The sequence below is a fragment of the Glycine soja genome, chromosome 11, assembly GCF_004193775.1.
Source record: "Glycine soja cultivar W05 chromosome 11, ASM419377v2, whole genome shotgun sequence".
Classification (NCBI taxonomy): Eukaryota; Viridiplantae; Streptophyta; class Magnoliopsida; order Fabales; family Fabaceae; genus Glycine; species Glycine soja.
The window spans coordinates 42,966,349-42,983,680 of record NC_041012.1 but is presented as its reverse complement, the minus strand read 5'-3'; the positions used below and the strand labels follow the sequence as shown (position 1 = coordinate 42,983,680).

The window sequence follows — 17,332 nt, the reverse complement described above, 5'->3', positions numbered from 1 at the left end:
CCTTTGGATCCGTAACTAAGTTGCATATATGGTAATTAATTCGTAAATGCATTTAAACACGTAGGTAGGGGGTTGCAACTTGTAAAGAGAGAGAGAAAGGAAAGGGGTACCAAGAAAGTGCGAACCATAACAAGAGAATACAAAGAAAAATATCTCTTTTCTTTTCTCAAAATTGAATGAATTTACTCATCTACACAAACTAAAATATGCCTATAAATAAAGGTAATGCCCTGTGAATGAAACTTTAAGATATGCAACAAAGTTAAATATTGTTCTTAGGAAGGCGTTGGGTGTCACGCCGTTTTCTTATGCGTCTTTGGTCACTCTTAAAGGGATCAACCCAGTTTTTGTCTGCAGCAATGGCTTCATTCCACCGCTCTTTGAAGATTTCAAATTCCCATGTTGATTGCCTTCTTATCTGCTCAGTCCATATGTTAAGATGTAAACAGTAAATGCAAGTTATTCTTTGGTCAATACCACAACAACTGGTTTTTAAACTAAGCTTAAAAGACTCACCTCAGTTCGCACATCAATTCCTACTCCACCTTGTTTCTGCTTAGGAAAGGATAGAAAATCAACAATAAAGTGAATACTAAGGATTATTATGATTGTTAATGAAATAAGATAAGATTACAGACAAGAACCACAGAATGTCATTAAAACTATATACCATAGTTGTTCTTTGTGGCTTTGAAACCTAAAGAAAAAGAAACAAAAATTATTGACATGAAGCAAATGATCAACAACAAACTACTAAAAATGGTAGAATAATCCCTTTCACAGATCCTCAGCTAATTGCAAGAAAATTAGCTATACTGAGATCAACAATACAAGAATGGCTATCTTAATTCTTTAACAATTACCAATTACATTTCCAAACCATTTAAACGTTTCAAATGCTCAACATGCATACAAAAAAATGGTTTTCTTGTCAAGGATTAAAAGTTTTTTATTGAGAAAGAAAACAAATCTGAGAGCTAATTTTACTAAAACTGTGTAAGAAAATATGGTAAACTTTGGGAGGTAAGATCAAATAGATAATATCTAATCCATATTTGGTAACAAAATAGCAAACGACACAGGCTTTACTGGTGGTATAACTAAACCAACAAATTTGCCCAGACAAATGAATATAAGGCAAAAGGAACACTATTTTGTACATAACAAAATGATAAGTAACAAACAATGGTTGATCTTATGTTTAGGGTCATAAGAAATTTGATTCTGTAAAGTAGGAGTGGTAGCGCATGTAAGAGTATCTTCAAGTTACAGCTACTGAATATTGAATAATACCATGTTGGAGCACTTAGGCTATATTTTGACTTGCAGTGACACGGTACACATTAAGGAAGCTAACGGATACAAAATGAATTCCAACATTAGGAAAGGAGAAGGCATATACCTTTGTCATTCTGTGACCACTCCCCCCCAGAGTTTGTATTCCCTGGTGAAAAACATATTCGCTGTCAACAACTCCCACCTTTTTAGTTCGATCTCCCTGGAAGAATGACATTGATCTCATAATGATACTTATCATGCAGAAATGGTGGCAAAAAAAGTAAGGGCAGAACAGCCAGCCAAGTATACAAATGATAAAATTGAATAGATCAACACGTAACGCATTCCAAATTGGCATGCAAGTGATGTAGCATCAGAATGTGTAAAAGAATATTCAATAACTATATCTCTTGTAAGAAGCAGTAGTAATTGCTCAAGATCATATAACTAGGGTACTAGAAACTAGAGCAAAAGGTTTTTAGCTTAGCACAGGAAAGATCACTGCAGCATTGGTGGACACCATACACATGATTGGCAATCACTACCAATAAGCAAAAAGTAGAGTTACATCGCAACAAGAATCGTACAGAAAGACAAGTACCACCATGGTTTTTTCTTACCAGGATTCGAACCAGTGCCATATGAAATTGTCATACAACAATTGCCATACACACCAGGAATGCCAGTCAAGTGCCACCATGGTAAAAGAAAATGAAAAGGGAAAAAAAATTATGACCACCAAAAATGTCCAGAAAATGCATATTTTTCACCTGTGCACAATATCCTAGCTTCATATCCACTCCCCATCCATGGACAAGGTCATTCTGGAGAAAATACAAGTGATGCTGATGAGACAATATTGAACACCAATATATTGGACTATTTGATATATAAAAAAATTATTTCTAAGAATTTCATAAAGACAAGGTCAAACTTCACTAGGAACTCAGGAAGCCTGCCAAAACAAAATGCAAGCGAATCAAGCGAATCAGAAAAATTAGTTTTCAGCAGCCAGACAAAGGCAAACCTCATTTCAGAAAACCTATTTGTATTTTGCCAGCATTTTTGGTAACTTGAAAAACTGACACGGCTGAAAAAAACAATAATAAAACTCTGGACAAAAAATTGAAGTTGTCCACAGTAAGTACCGCAATAGTACAACTGGAAGAAACATAAGATTTGGAAAAGTTTGAAAGGATTCTTCAACATGTAGTTGGAACTTACATTTAATATTCCTAGGAACCATGGAAGTAATATTACCTGTATAAGATGCCAAGTACAGTACCAGGCAGATCGAGAGAAAACCGGAGCCATACCTTCCACAAACCTACACAAGTTGTTTTGAAGCTTTGTGTCATTCACAACACAACAAGCATGCCAAGACTTATCATAAATTGCCACAAAGGAATTTGTCTTATCATATTTCTTATGATGCTTTCAAAAGTCCAGAGAAAGAAAACATAGTATATTACAAGGTAATCAACTAAAACATAGCAAAACCAACAACATTTTTGATCTTATGACATAATTGAAGAGACAATTCCAGCATAGCATCATTTCAACTTCAAAATGAGTGCACCCAAAGCAATTCAAAGATAACATTCTCAAAAAGCAATCATGCAGAAAAGACCTAATAATAGGTTGCAGGTCATTCCATATATTTCTATGATTCCCTATTCAACCCTATTCTGCACTATCATCCTAGAAGCACCTAAAATAAAAACAAACAAAAAAAAATCAATAATAGTGGCTAACAAAATAAAAGAAATGAGTCATCTGAGACTGACATGAAACAGAACATAAGACAGTAGCACATGCCCCTTTGACCTAAGAAAATAATTTTTAAAACAGTAGTCATCTACATCTACATGATACACATACTTGTCTTTGATGTAATTGAGTTAGCCTCACAGTTCAAAAGCAATTTGGTTTGATTTTGTTATTAAATCAAAACTTTTGAGTCGACAATAAGCTAATATTTCCTAATTACAATATAAATAGAGGCTTGAATGAACTTCATAAGAAATTTAAACATATCCTGCCATCTTGATGGTAGATGGAGGGACAATAAAATGCATTGACAAGATCTGGCACAAACATCATGAAATATTACACAGCTCTAACAGGATCAAAGAAAGTAACAGTTACCCAGTGCATGGTGGTCCCTCACTTAAATCTGAACACCTTGTACTGCCTCTGCGTTCATAGACTCTTCTGCTTCAATTAAAACATCAAAGGTAAGTACAATAACCATTGTTTAGCAAGTGCTTATGGATAGACTAACAAAAAATCACCTATGAAATTTCTTGGTTCTAGCTCTAATTGTAATTTTATGATGTATCTCCGTTGAATTTGGGTCAAGAGCTGGTTGAGATATCTCCAAACCTTCTCTCTTTATAATTTCAACATATCTACAAAAAAAAGAAGCCTGTATTAATTCTTTCTTTGATTTGATGAGACAAAAGCCTGTAAGAGATGTTACTGACTAGCCTTACAATTAGAACAGGTTTAAGAATATAAACCCAACAAAAAACCTCTTTTGTCTGTTACCACCCCTGACAAGCAAAGATTTCATAGCAACCTAATGTAAGCTTAACAAACCTAAATAAGGATTAAGGATAATATAATCTTATAATGTATGGCAGAAAATTCAAAGTCAATTTCATTCAGCTATCAAATTCTAAAATGGAAAAAAAAAACATATCATCATGTAATAAATAAAATTGGATTCTTTTTTCATAAAATTAAGACCAGAATTCCAATAATTGCATGTTCATGGTAGCCTATATCAAGGCAGACTGCACATATATATCAAAATAGCAGCAGTAGGAAAGCAAAGAGGCATTCTTAATACCTTGAAGGTGAAAAATGCTCCACACCTAGATCCTCGTCCCAGAGAAAGATATAATCATAAATAGAGACAATATCTGGATGTAGAAACCTTTTTGCAAACCACCTGACAAAGAACTCATGAATTAATATGTAAGTTTGAAAAAAAATCAACTACATATATAAGTGAGTATGCATACACACGAATTATAAAATTATACATAAAACTACAAATCTTGGGAAACTATCACAAGAGAACCAGCAGTCTGATAGGCGCAGAGTTACAACACACTGAATACAGAAACCATAACAAAGCCATGTTAAAAGAGCCTGGGGTGAAACAGTGATACATTGCCCAATTCATCATATATAACCAGAAGATCCCCAATCCCATAGCCTTTCCTAGGCCTTAACATGATATAGTTATCTGATACATTTTCCATTTCAGTGGTGGTTCCCAACAGAATAATGGAAAGAAAAAATAATAATTAAGACTTTAATTTTAAGATATTGAGAGAAGCCAAAATGTTTACCAAATTTCCTTGGCATTTACATAGCCTAACTGGTTCATCCTCAGTCAAAGAGACATTTTTATTTTCAAAAAACCATTTACTTAATGAAGATACAATATGCCCCATTTATTTATCATTATAGTTTCCTCAAAATAATTAAAGCAAACTCCCTTCAATGAACATACTTCAGACACAGAAGAAAAAAAAAGACATCAGAGCGGCTGGTCCCATGTTTACCACTTTGTTTGATTCCGAGCAACAATATGTATGGCCTTGCTACTCCAGTCAAGATTCCACCATCCATCCACATTGCCATCATAATGGAATAAAATAATTGTGAAGTTTTCTCGAAGAAACTGAAATAAATGAAATTAGTTAAAGAATGCCGATTCAAATAATTTGAATAATCTAAGCATTCATCAAAAATACCTTTTGCACCATAGCATCAACATTCTGCTTTTGTTTAATACCAACTGGAACTGCCAGTAAGTTAGAGTTAGAGTAAACAGCCTGCAAATAAACGACCCCAAACAATCATTACAAATTCCCAAAAATTTAACTTATCTTCTGACAGTTTCAATAAAACCAAAATACAGAAGAATAATGCAAAAATTCTGACCTTTGATCTTGAATTACTTCTCGACCATAATGGTCTTAACTCCAAATCAGAATTATCATGTATTATACCTCGTGGCAAGCCTTTCAACTTCCCAGAAGTTGAAGGATACACCTGAACCAACAAGTTTAAAATATTTATTCAAATTACAAAATCATATTAGGTAAGAACTGTGACAAAGACAGGTTCATCACATAATTTTGAAAGCAATCATTGCCTTCATTTACTATAACCAGCATGGTGTTTGTAAAGCATCAAAGATCAAACCTAGAAAAAGGAGAATCAGAAAGCTACTTGGTCTAGTAATCTAACATTGTAGATTTTACCTTTGGTTGTCCCCAGAAACTCCATTTTTTGTCAATCTGATAGTGGCGGATGATAAACAGAAAAGGGGGGGAAATTAAGTTAGAACACTCAGCACCAGAATATGGTCATTTAACAGTGCTGTATTGACACGGTTATAGGACTCTCTGGATAAAGCAGTACCAATTGCTCTTTAATAAGATGCTAAATTGCTAAGTATCAATTAGCCACACATTTAATGAACATTTTGACCCTTTCTTATGACACATGCAATGATATCCCAAAGAATTCAACCGATCTCATACCTCTTCTTGGTGATACTGATACTTTGTAGTTCTATACACAATGAATAACATTATTGTGCACAAAACTGCCAGAAAAGGCAGCTGTTTCATCTTGAAACTTGATTTACCCTGCCCAAAAAACTACTGTTAAAACAATGATGTTACACATGAATCTTAAGAGCTAAATAATGTTTTACAACAAACTCTCCTAACAAAATCCAAAGTAATGAGATTAGATGAAAAGAGGACAAACCCCATCAGACAATCCACTCTTTTTTCTCATCAGCCATCTCAATGATTTGATCGACGTCATAGAAAATTGAATCTTTTATTCAGTCCTCATAACTGCTTGTTGTGACATAAATAAAGAATTAGAATTTTAGAAGCTATTTCAAGCCAATGTTTAACATATTTGTTTCTCAATAACATTGTATAATTTGGCATCAATAACACAAAATATATAGGCACGGAAAATGATCAAGCCCTAAAAAATATACTGTAGTACACACAGACATATATACTGAAAAAAAAAAAGGAAGGATTGACTTTGAGCTCAATTGGTGACACTACCTAAGGTCCAAAACAGAAAAAAAAAAAAAAAACATTATTGCAAAACTGAATTACCTTCATTAATGTGTAAAACCAGACCGCCAGAACACTTACTATATTTTGTGCAAAAGGAGATATTATGCTTGTGCAATTTGATAACTGACCCCAAAAAAAGAAAAGAGGTAATATTTGTGAATTGAAGAAAGAGAGGCATGAATTGAAACTTAAAAGGGAAATACATGCTTAGAATATTAGCGATGACTTACAATATAAGCACCAAGGAACACGGAAACACAACTGCAAACGTTGGATTTTCCACCAAGTACAAGGATCACATGAAAAAATTGTAAAAACGCACAGCTGTCAAAACATTGAACTACACTTGGAACCAAAAGTCCTTCGTTCACAACAAACCCCATTAGTTTTCCTCCCCATATAAATTAAACAGAAATACAAAATAAAATAAAATAAAAAGTGACTAAAAATAACTCCCCACCGATAATAACAGAGAAAACAACAACTCAATTCTCACCGACTGTTTCAGTCACAGATCTAACCCTCTCCACACGTTACCTATGATCTTTTGAAGAAGAGTAAAGTTTCACTTTCACTCAAAAAATTTAAAAACACAAAAACTAAAATACTTGACTGCTAAAACTGGCAACAAAATTGAAGATTTTCCAGCATCTTTTTACACCCCGGATCTTCTTCCCCTGGAGACCCAGAAGAGTAAAAGAGCTGAGGAAGCCAAGGAAGAGAGAAAGGGAAGGGAAGAGTCTCAGAAACTTAAAGGAGTAGCTAGAAAAGGCTGAAAGCAGCAAACTTTGAAGATCACATGACATACCGAGAACGGTGGCAGCTGAAGTGGCCAATCCCAGATGAAAATAAAAGAAAGATGATCAATGCAGAGAGAGAGAGAGAGAACAGAGAAGACAAGAAAAGAGAAGATGAAGAGGTTAAAAGGAGAACCTGAATGAATGCATGCGTGTATGTTGACTGATGACAAGTGCACTGTCTTGTTCTCACTCACTCGTGTCGATTCCTCCACTTTTCTTCTCATCCAAAACCAAAACCAAACTTAGCTAACTAAGCCAGAGTGGTAGCTTTATCAGTTCCTAACACCATCCATGTCTTTACTTGCTAATCACACCGTCACTTTCGCTCTCTGTCTCGTACTCTCGCCATTCCCTCTTTTCCTTCTTCTTCTTTCTTTTTTAATTCCTCTCCTTCTACCTTTGCATACAGACTTGGAATTTTCGCTAACCAAAACAGGATAGTATAATTTATTTTAAGTTAAACCGTTTTATAATTGTCCCAATAATAAATACTCCTACATAGCAAATGTAGAAAGTTAATAACCAAATAAGTAATCATTTGTAAGTCCTGACCTCTTATTTAGCTCTAAGTTTTTTTTTTTTGTTTTGTATCGTGTTAGTAATTATTTCTCTCTTTTAAAATTTATTTCATTTTTTATAATCATTTATTGTAAAAAAATATCAATCACATAAAAAAATGCCAGCTTTAATGGGTTTTATTTGAATTTAATTCAATTCCTAAAATTTTGCTTAATATCAATAAAATTGTGTGAGATTGTAGCAAGTATATGAGATTATGTTGGATATTTGTTTAAACAAAAACAGATGAACATATACTAATATTACATTTCAAAGTGTTTGTACAATAGTGCACAAGACTAAACCAACCACGTGAAGTCGAGGTTTGTAAGTTCGTTCTAGTTAATGAATGGAAAATGAAGTAGATCAGGGCGTAATGTGTGGTTGTGAAATTAAGTTTTCCTGACAAAGAAAAAATTAAAATAAAATGTTATGATACGAGGCATGGCCTTGTAATAATATAATAATAGTAACATTTTTTAGGTCACCCACGGTGGCTGTTTTTGAAGTCTGTTTAATTGAAAATAAACGTGTCCTGTCCTACTCACATTTGTTTCCCGTGAATATATAACAAATAAAATACTTCAACAGGTGATAAATAATTGAGTTATTAAATTTTATTCATCATAAGCAAGACCAAAAACATAAGTGCTTTTTTTTTGTTTTTTATAAGAACTTAAAACCGTCTCTTAAAACAAACTAAAAATCGTGATTTAGACCAAAAAAAAAACATTCTACTATCTTAGAGTAATAACTTTTTTCTTAAATTATTAATATAGGAATTCTAAGAGAAAGGCCAAACACACCATAAAAGTGTAAAATTTTCAATCATATGCAAGCAAAATAAAGAAAACAACTTTACTATTTTTGAATATTGTAGAGTTTGACGTGAAACAGCTTTGTCCAGTACGTTGATGCCACCTGCATTGCAATTACCAAAGCAGGATTCCGTCTATGTCTAGCATTGCTGCGTTTAATCGAAATTTTTTGAGAAACATACCAAAAAAAATTATTTCCACAAACATATATATCATTCTATTATTTACACAAACATATAATTTTATTATTCATAAAAAAATCCGAATTTACACTGTAATTTAATAATAAAAAAAAACCACGAAGAGGGTCACCGAGAAAATGGGTGTTTGTGGTTCGATGCTCAAAGTGATCGAGGACCTCTCAGCAAAAAAGAAGAACAACCACCGTCGAAGAAGAAGGAGCATTCTCAGAAGACGCATCTCTTCTAGAAAGATCGAAGCTAACAACGTTTCTCACTTTAATTCAGCTCTTCAAGCTTCTAATCACGCTTTTGGTGCTGGCTTCTGCTTCTTTTAGTTGTTTTTCTGGTTCAAATTTTTAAAAAAAATCACGTTGAGAATTGTGATTGCATGAGAATTCGGGTTTAAGAATCTGAATTCTCAACGTTTTTGTTGCATATTATTCTCAAAATTACAGTGTAAATTCGGATTCTTCTAATCTGAATTTACACTATCAATAATAAAATTATATGTTTGTGTAAATAATAGGGGATATGTATATTTGTATAAATATTTTTTTTATGTTTCTGAAAAAATTTCTCATTTAATCTGTTCCCAGTCACATAAACCAAAGTATTCTCTATCCATCGTCAAGCAACTGAGCAAGCCACATATAGGGTAGTACTATTATTTTTATTTTTAAGATAATATTAAAAAAACGACTAAAGTATGCGACAAAAGAATTCGCATAATTGGAATTGGAATAATGCACATTTAGTAATTTAATACTAAAGGATAAATGATAGCAATACATTTTTCTTGTTTAAGGAATATCTAAGAATCAAGTCATTCCATCATAAAAAATAAAAAATCAGCTCGTGCTATTTAAAAAAAACAATTTAAATAATAATTTTAACATTGAATAATCAAATATTAAATAAAATAAAAATGCTAGTGTGTTTTTTTCATTCTAATTTTAGAGTGTTTTTTTATATTCTGTATGGTATACAATTAAATTCACTAAAAACTTATATTATTTGATAAGTAACATGTCTAAAGTCATGAGTATGATATATTTTTTTTATATGTAGAAATAAAAAATAATGTTAAAAATTTATAATAATTAATTTATATTGTTTAATCAACTAAGTTATATTTCTTTACCTGTATGGATATATACTAGACTACAGCATTTGACAAAGGGTAAATTATTTGCAAAAGGGTTATAAATATAGGTGAAAAAAAAAAGGGAGCAGCTTTGTATCAATCATCGGGGCAGCAAAAGGTAATTAAGATTCAAAATGATTATGTAAATGAGCCTTTGGACCCGCACCATTAAAATGTGCCCCCTTATTCTTATTCTAGCTTAGGGTTTTAAGAAATCAACTGAAAAGGTGTTGTGCTAAGGAACCAACCTCACCTAACATAATACCCTAAGATCTCCACACACACACTCCCCATATATCCTCTCTCTCAAACATTCACCTATTACTGTTCATTAAATACTTTACGGAAATTGAATTGACCCTTTTTGTCACAACTAAAACGCATTCATGTTCTCAATTAATTTTCACACTCACACTTGTCGTGTGAATATGTGATGGAGATTATGATCCCACATGCACGCTGAGAAGATTTCATTACGGCAAAAAAAAAAAAAAGTAAATGTCATCACGGAATGCAGCCCTTTTGGCCTTTCTATTAAACAAGAAAATAATCTAAACAAAAATGGGGAGATTAAAAAAAGTAAAGAAACATTTTTTTTATTCTCTTATTTGGCTATATTATACAAAAAGGACTAGACAAGATTTAGATTTTTGAATGATAATTAATATGCAAATTTAAAAGCACAGCAGCAGGTGAAAAACTGAAAATCATACACAACACCAAAAAAAAAAAAAGAGAGCTCAAATATCCGAGAAACAAAGTTAGCGTAAAAATTGGTCTTCGAATATCAAGGATGGGCAAAAAAATTTATACCCAGGAATATCTGCAAATAAAATCTGCCGGTTGATTCTTTAAATGAGTATACGATATTTTTTATCCACTTGTTAATGAGTAGAGTACGGATATCATAATACAGATACCTACTGCCCTTAAAGTTATAAAAGGATCATATTATATTTATATATTACAAAGGAAATAACACTAATTCCTAAATCTAATTTTTTTTTTCCAACACACCAATAACAAATAATCTTATGTCTGACCCCTAGCCATTCACATTCCTATCCAATATCAGCAGTATTGGTGGCAAAAAAATCCCTGTATTACTTTACAGCTTCAAGAAGTCAGAGTCAACAAGAAAAAGTAATAACAAAGCCATTATTCTTATAAAATATAAAATATTGATATGAATAAAAGTTAAGATTCCCCAAACACACACACACAAAAAAAAAAAACTCTTCTTTAAAAATAATCAAAATGCATTATGAAAGAGAACTGTTGATATAAAACTGTTGGTGTAGATCGCACATTCTGTTACTGTTATTATTATTATTTTTGCTGCGTGCTAATGGAGCTGTAAACATTTTGAGTAATTTATTTTAAGTTCGATCAACGATAGGTCATCCAATTGGATTAGGAGATTCTATTAACATTATAATTATAAATAAAAAAACAGAAAAGGATCAAATTCGTATAAGACTATCTTTTTTTATATATTGCAAACGCATAAGACTATCTTTTAAAGAATAGTATAAAAGACGGGACTATTCATGAAACAACAAAAAAAAAACATCTGTATCCAACCTTACCAAAATTTATGTTAAAAAAGTTTTTTATTTTATTTTATTTGAAGGTATCCAACCATGCACACTTCAAATTATTAAACTAGGACATCTCACGTGTTACGTAATGAAAGAAGACAAAATAGACAAAAACATTGAAAATTTCATAATTTTTCTTATTTTGAAAAACATGAACACGTCAAAGCGAGGTAGCTAACCTAATATATATCATCAACATGTCTCACTATCTGATATTTATAGGTTTTTTTATTTCTTTCTTAATTTCCCATGTATAAAAAAACATTAATTAATATATATTTCAACTTTTCAAAAACTCTACGTAAATAATTAATGAAATTTGTTGCAGTCGTGTACAGTGAGATAGTTAGAAAAGATTTGGATAGGTTACATGAAATTATAAATTGAAACTATAATTAATGTACCAAAAAAGTAGATATTTATTAAATCTAAGTGTATATGCATACATTAATTACTTAAAAAAATCATTCATTAGGTCAACACAGCCATTATTTCCTTATTGAGTACTTAAGCTACTCTCTTGCATTATGATTTTTGAACCCGGGAGATTGTTTGAATTTTGTTGAGATCTGGTGATTTGTTTCATAGGCTGACCTATTTCAGTTTTTGGTATCAGATTTAAGTTACCAGCAGCTAGCAGGCCTTGGTATAGGAATATAGGATGATTCAGCCCGATTTTAGATTTGGTTTTGGGGAATGAAAAGTTGGCAAGTCTTAAGCCAAATATTTCTAATTAGAGATATGATACACACATAATAAATTGTACAATAATTTATACAATATCATATTTTATGTGTATATTATCAATCCCATCTTTTATTATAATTTAAAGTAAAAAAAAATCCCTTTTTTTCTCTCTTAGTCATATATTTAATTGTATAAATATCATTTCTCTCTTAATTATTACAATTATTACATGTTGGGATAGAGGATATAATATAATCAACAGATAGTTTTTTGGTACTGGTTTTCTTTGCTTAGTTTGCTGTTAGAGTCGGGTACCCCTTCTACCCTTCATCTTTCTCAATGAAATTTGTTTGTTGATAGAAAAAAAAATCCTCATCGACTTTTCGTTTCTTCATCATATATATAGTAGCACATTAAAATAACGTGCCGTAGATTTAAGTGGACTAAAGTGAAGAAATCTCTGCCCAAGTTTCATACTTATGTATATTGTATAACCCAATTATAGCTTTCATCTCATGCCATTTATATATACTAGTACGATACATGTCGATACGCAGGGTGTCGCCGACGGTTATATATGTTGTATATGAACTAAATAATGAATTTTAAATTGACAAAGAAAGTATTTGCATTACTATAAGGTACCGTGGTGCGAACAAAAAGAATAATGGCTATATTATATTTACATATATGATAGATGAGTTTGAACCAAAATCAAAAACAATGGACAAAGTTTGTAAATAGGCAAATGTCTATTTAGAATATCTTATGATTTCAAAATGTTGAAGTATAAGTGTGATATCGAATAAAAGTGAAAAAATTAAATAGAAGAAAATTCATAAACTTGATCTTTAAATTTTTTTATCAAAATGTAAGAGATATAAATTTGTTAACATTAAATATACTAAGAGAATTTAGAAATGCAAGAAAATTATTATATTTGATAACTCCATACCTAAATATGAATGCTATGACAAGCAATCTTCAAATATGCAAAATGTTAAATTTAGATGTCACTGTTATACATTTGGACACAATAAATTTCTTTAGTGCAAGATCTTAGTTGAAATATATGCAGGACAAAACCCAATTCAAAATTGTGGGGTTTATTATCTAGAGTCAAAGAAAAAAGACTGATAAATCAGCGCATTAAAACTGTCCATTCTTTGGGTATCATCCATAAAATAGGTTTATTATCAACTTTGTTCCATAGAAATTCTATTAAGTTGTAGCAATACAGAGTGGCCGCAAATTACCAATTTATCAACAATCTCACCATCTGCCATGCACCAATCATAATTGTTTTCCTTATCTCCACAATTATCAGCTGAGTCAAAAATTAATACTCAACCATATTCTGATATCTCAATCTTAACTAAGACAGCTAGCAAAGATAATGTGTCAGCCACTATAGTAAACAAAATTTGCTGAAACTTTAACTTTAAATCACCTAGAAAGATGCTATAAGCATTTTACCAACCATAAAGAGGGAAATAAACTCCATGACTGCATGAACTTGACCTTCGAAATATGATATGAGGATGACACTTTGGAAAGTCCATTCCAATCAATAGCTATTTATTTGTTAAACTATAATGAAACAAAATGCAATTTGCTAACAATTCGTCACTTAGGAAAAGTAGTTAGATGTGTGCAAAAGTGAACATAGTTTCATAATATAGTTATAGTTGAAGCAATCAAGCATACATAGTATGTCTCGTTCCAAAAAAACTCCAAAAAATTATGTTGGTTGAAGAAATTATGAATTAAGAAAAGGAAAATAATTAACATTATAATAGCATATAAATTGTTATAAAGTATAAACAATTAAATTTATACTCACCAAAGATTTTCGAAAACTTCCTTAAATACAACATTGGTGGTTGTTTTTATGGCATTTCCTTCTTAGTCATGTATTAATATCTTCAATCTTTTTTAACTTTGTATTCTTGAAAAAGCTACATATAATTGCTCATGGCTAAAAACTTGGCCAAGACAAATATAAGCCAATGAGTTTGTAAGGATTGACCTTGAGACTTATTAATGGTCATAACATAAGAAATAATTAGAGGAATTTGTCTCCTAATGAGCTTAAAAGATCATGGAGATTAGGAAAGGGATCAAGACTTTTTGAGGAATGTATATCGGATTTCCAATGTTCTTTCCAAACATGACCTTGACCTCAATGACATGATTTGAAAATCATGTGACTATTGATCTAGTCTCATTGCAAAGGCCTTCAGACTAATCAAGATTCCTTAACAATATGATAAGAGTGCCACGGTATTCCGACTTGAATTCAAACTACATATAGAGACATCACACAGTGGTGATTACATTGTATTGTACAATAATACATCAAATCAATAAATAAATATCTTTTTTTGAAATCCTCAATCTCTTTGATGCTTTCATTAATGAAGCATTCTTTAAGTTTTTAATACAGAGGAGATTGATTCCTAATTATAGATTAATATAAAAAGGAATCAAATCCAAGACAAAAAAATAACACAAAATACACTTTAATATAACAAATTGATTATAGTAAATTCATGGTAACAAACCTTTAGCTACTTTAATCTTGGCTAGTTGCAGTAAGATCACCACTGGCCCAGACTCCTTTTGATTCATATCCATGTAGGTTTTCAACTGGATTGCAAAGGCTCCCCACAAATTGCATGTGAGTGTATTACCCCTGGTAGCACAAAAAAATGACGAGAATTTGATAAAATAGAGTAAACATTGTAAAAGGTATGTTGACCTTCATTTACCTTTCATTCCTCGGAGTCGAAACAGTTTTCTTTAGGTCACTCTCAAGTTGCCATTGCTCTATATCAATTAACTCACCAATGATATCTGTTTATTTTATACATGGACGAAAAGAGATTAAAAAGAAAGAGACTTGCAAATCATTGTAATTAATGTATTAGAATATGATATACATTACAAATCAGATAAAAAAGAAAGAATCTTGTAAAGCAGAGTAATTAAAAAGAAAGTATGCTAATGAATAAATTAGCTATTAGGATATCATCACAAGCCTTTCCATTGTTAACCACCTCAAATTGAGTGAAATGATAGATATTTTGGGGTATGTCTGGTATATCTTGTTCCTTGACAATAGTTGATTTAGCAAAACATAACATGTAATGATGGTTTGATTCCCTAAATTCGCCAGTGTACTTCTCTACTTCAAAGTTTTGCTCAATATAAGTCTAGCCCTGTTTCAACAACCAGAATTAAAAAGATAATTGATAATGTTACCTTTTTGTCAACAAAGATCATTTCAACTATCCATTTTTGAGACCACAATCTGCTTCAAATATTTGTTATTCTCACAACCAATTTTCAGGTCTCTCTAGAATCATCGATCTCTTCAATGCTGATTACTTTCTGGGACATCCTTTGATTTTCCACCATATATAAAACACATGTAAAAGTAGTATTGACAACAAAGTGTCTAATAAGAGTGTTGATTATAACAGGGGATTTGGATTAGAAACAACCGGTTCTAGCCCACCATATTGTACATATCTTAAAAAGCTAGCAGCTAAATTCTGCCTAAATAAAAATAAATGTTGTCATAGTAAGCAACAATGTCTTTTATAACAAATAAAGTATTCTGATACATGAAGTAAATTTAGTAATATTTTTTCGAATAAAATAAAGACCAGTTAATTAGAATATGTTCTAGGTCCATGTATTTATATATAAAAAAAAAGGGTTAGAAAAGACAGAAAAAAATGAAGAACTAAACCACCAGATTTAGCTCAATTACCTAACTGAGCTCCAAATCACATTTGGCAATCATCCCACATGAACTTCTACATACGTTATTGTTTATCTTTCTTTTTTTATTCCAACTTGTTTAGCATGCGTGGAGACTATGCATATACGGTTCAGCTAGTAGACCTTAGTCATTGACAATTTTTTTTTACTACGTATCAAATCCTGTTTCTTTTGTAAAGACTATTTATCATATTAGAGGACACTTTAGAGTACTAAACTTGTCAACCTATCATTTGCATTTTCCCAAAAGAAGCAAAGTAATCGAGTGTGAAACCTGCAATACCAATGAGAAGATGAAGCAAGCTAAGACAAACTCTCTTGTTAGTACATTCTATTTGCTACTCTGATCTGATGAGCTATTAACAAAAAAAAGTATTGGCTATACAATGGGAAAGCAATATAGAGGATTAATCAAAGAAAACAAATCATGTGACCTACTGCTCAAGAAACAAAATTTTGTAACTGATTTTCACAATACTAATTAGTTAAACCTCACATTATTGGAAACGTATTATTTCCTTATTGACCCATATTGTTTGTCATTCCACACAGATACCACATACACCCTTGATAATTTAATTCCTTTGTTCCTGATTATTAAAAAGCATTCACCCCAAACAATTTTATTGTATCTTAACTTTCTCTATCTACACTTGTATATAAATCCATACTATTTGTAGTACTAATTTAGAGAGATCATTTTATTTTTTGTAGAACTCTGAACATGCAGGAAAGGTAAGGTTAGTCCTGTTTATAATTCTACATTTACTGGTGGAGTGAGTGACTATCTTATCCATCTCTAGTTGTTTACTGTTGTTTCTGGTTTGTTCTTTGTTTATTGCTGTTTGATCTTTGCCAACTCAATAATATAAAATATCTAAATTTTATTTATATGTTATTATATAACTAATAATAATAGAATATTTACCCATCTTAAATCAAATAATTAGTAAGAATGTCTTTAATTAAATATATTTTTCATAAATATATATAAGTTATATGATAATTTTATAAATATAAAAGAAATAAAAATAAAAATGAGTGACATTATAAATTTATGAATAAATATATAAATATGTATAACATCAATTTAAAATGATTTCTAAGATCAAATTTGAAATTCGATCTAATCAAATAAAAGAATTCTTTCCCATTCTTTGATCCATTTGGTTTTTGATTTATTGAGTTTTTAGTTCACATCAAATTGGATCAATGTATAAACACCTCCTATTTATATGACTTTAAGTTAACAAGTCAAGTCAGACTTTTAAAAGGTTAGACCAAACCTAAAAAATAACCTATCACATATAACATGTTTGACTTAAAGTCTTAAATTTTTTAAATAG

At 31.2% G+C, this 17,332-nt stretch overlaps 1 protein-coding gene and 1 long non-coding RNA gene across 8 annotated transcripts; both read right to left on the bottom strand.

Annotated features, from left to right (window-relative positions):
* Window positions 1–134: 134 nt before the first annotated feature.
* On the bottom strand, window positions 135–7,653 carry LOC114376857. 7 transcript variants are annotated; one of them, XM_028335156.1, is made up of 19 exons: window positions 7,341–7,652; window positions 7,216–7,230; window positions 6,638–6,668; window positions 6,447–6,530; window positions 6,076–6,167; window positions 5,844–5,951; window positions 5,562–5,597; window positions 5,239–5,349; window positions 5,049–5,129; window positions 4,857–4,975; window positions 4,133–4,234; window positions 3,573–3,689; window positions 3,427–3,492; window positions 2,539–2,605; window positions 2,049–2,102; window positions 1,403–1,498; window positions 671–697; window positions 517–555; window positions 135–418 (listed from the first exon to the last, which is right to left on the bottom strand). In XM_028335156.1, the coding sequence occupies exons 5-19, from the start codon at window positions 6,133–6,135 to the stop codon at window positions 263–265; spliced, it is 1,239 nt and encodes a 412-aa protein (XP_028190957.1). In that variant the 5' UTR covers window positions 6,136–6,167; window positions 6,447–6,530; window positions 6,638–6,668; window positions 7,216–7,230; window positions 7,341–7,652; the 3' UTR covers window positions 135–262. The 7 variants fall into 7 exon arrangements, with proteins under 7 accessions (XP_028190957.1, XP_028190956.1, XP_028190961.1 ...); XM_028335155.1 differs by lacking the exon at window positions 7,216–7,230; XM_028335160.1 differs by lacking the exon at window positions 7,216–7,230 and having other exon boundaries at window positions 517–552; window positions 7,341–7,651.
* Window positions 7,654–14,484: 6,831 nt separating this feature from the next.
* LOC114373998 lies at window positions 14,485–16,845 on the bottom strand. The gene is made up of 3 exons (XR_003658508.1): window positions 15,462–16,845; window positions 14,969–15,053; window positions 14,485–14,892 (listed from the first exon to the last, which is right to left on the bottom strand). It is a non-coding gene; the product is annotated as an uncharacterized LOC114373998 (long non-coding RNA).
* Window positions 16,846–17,332: the final 487 nt, after the last annotated feature.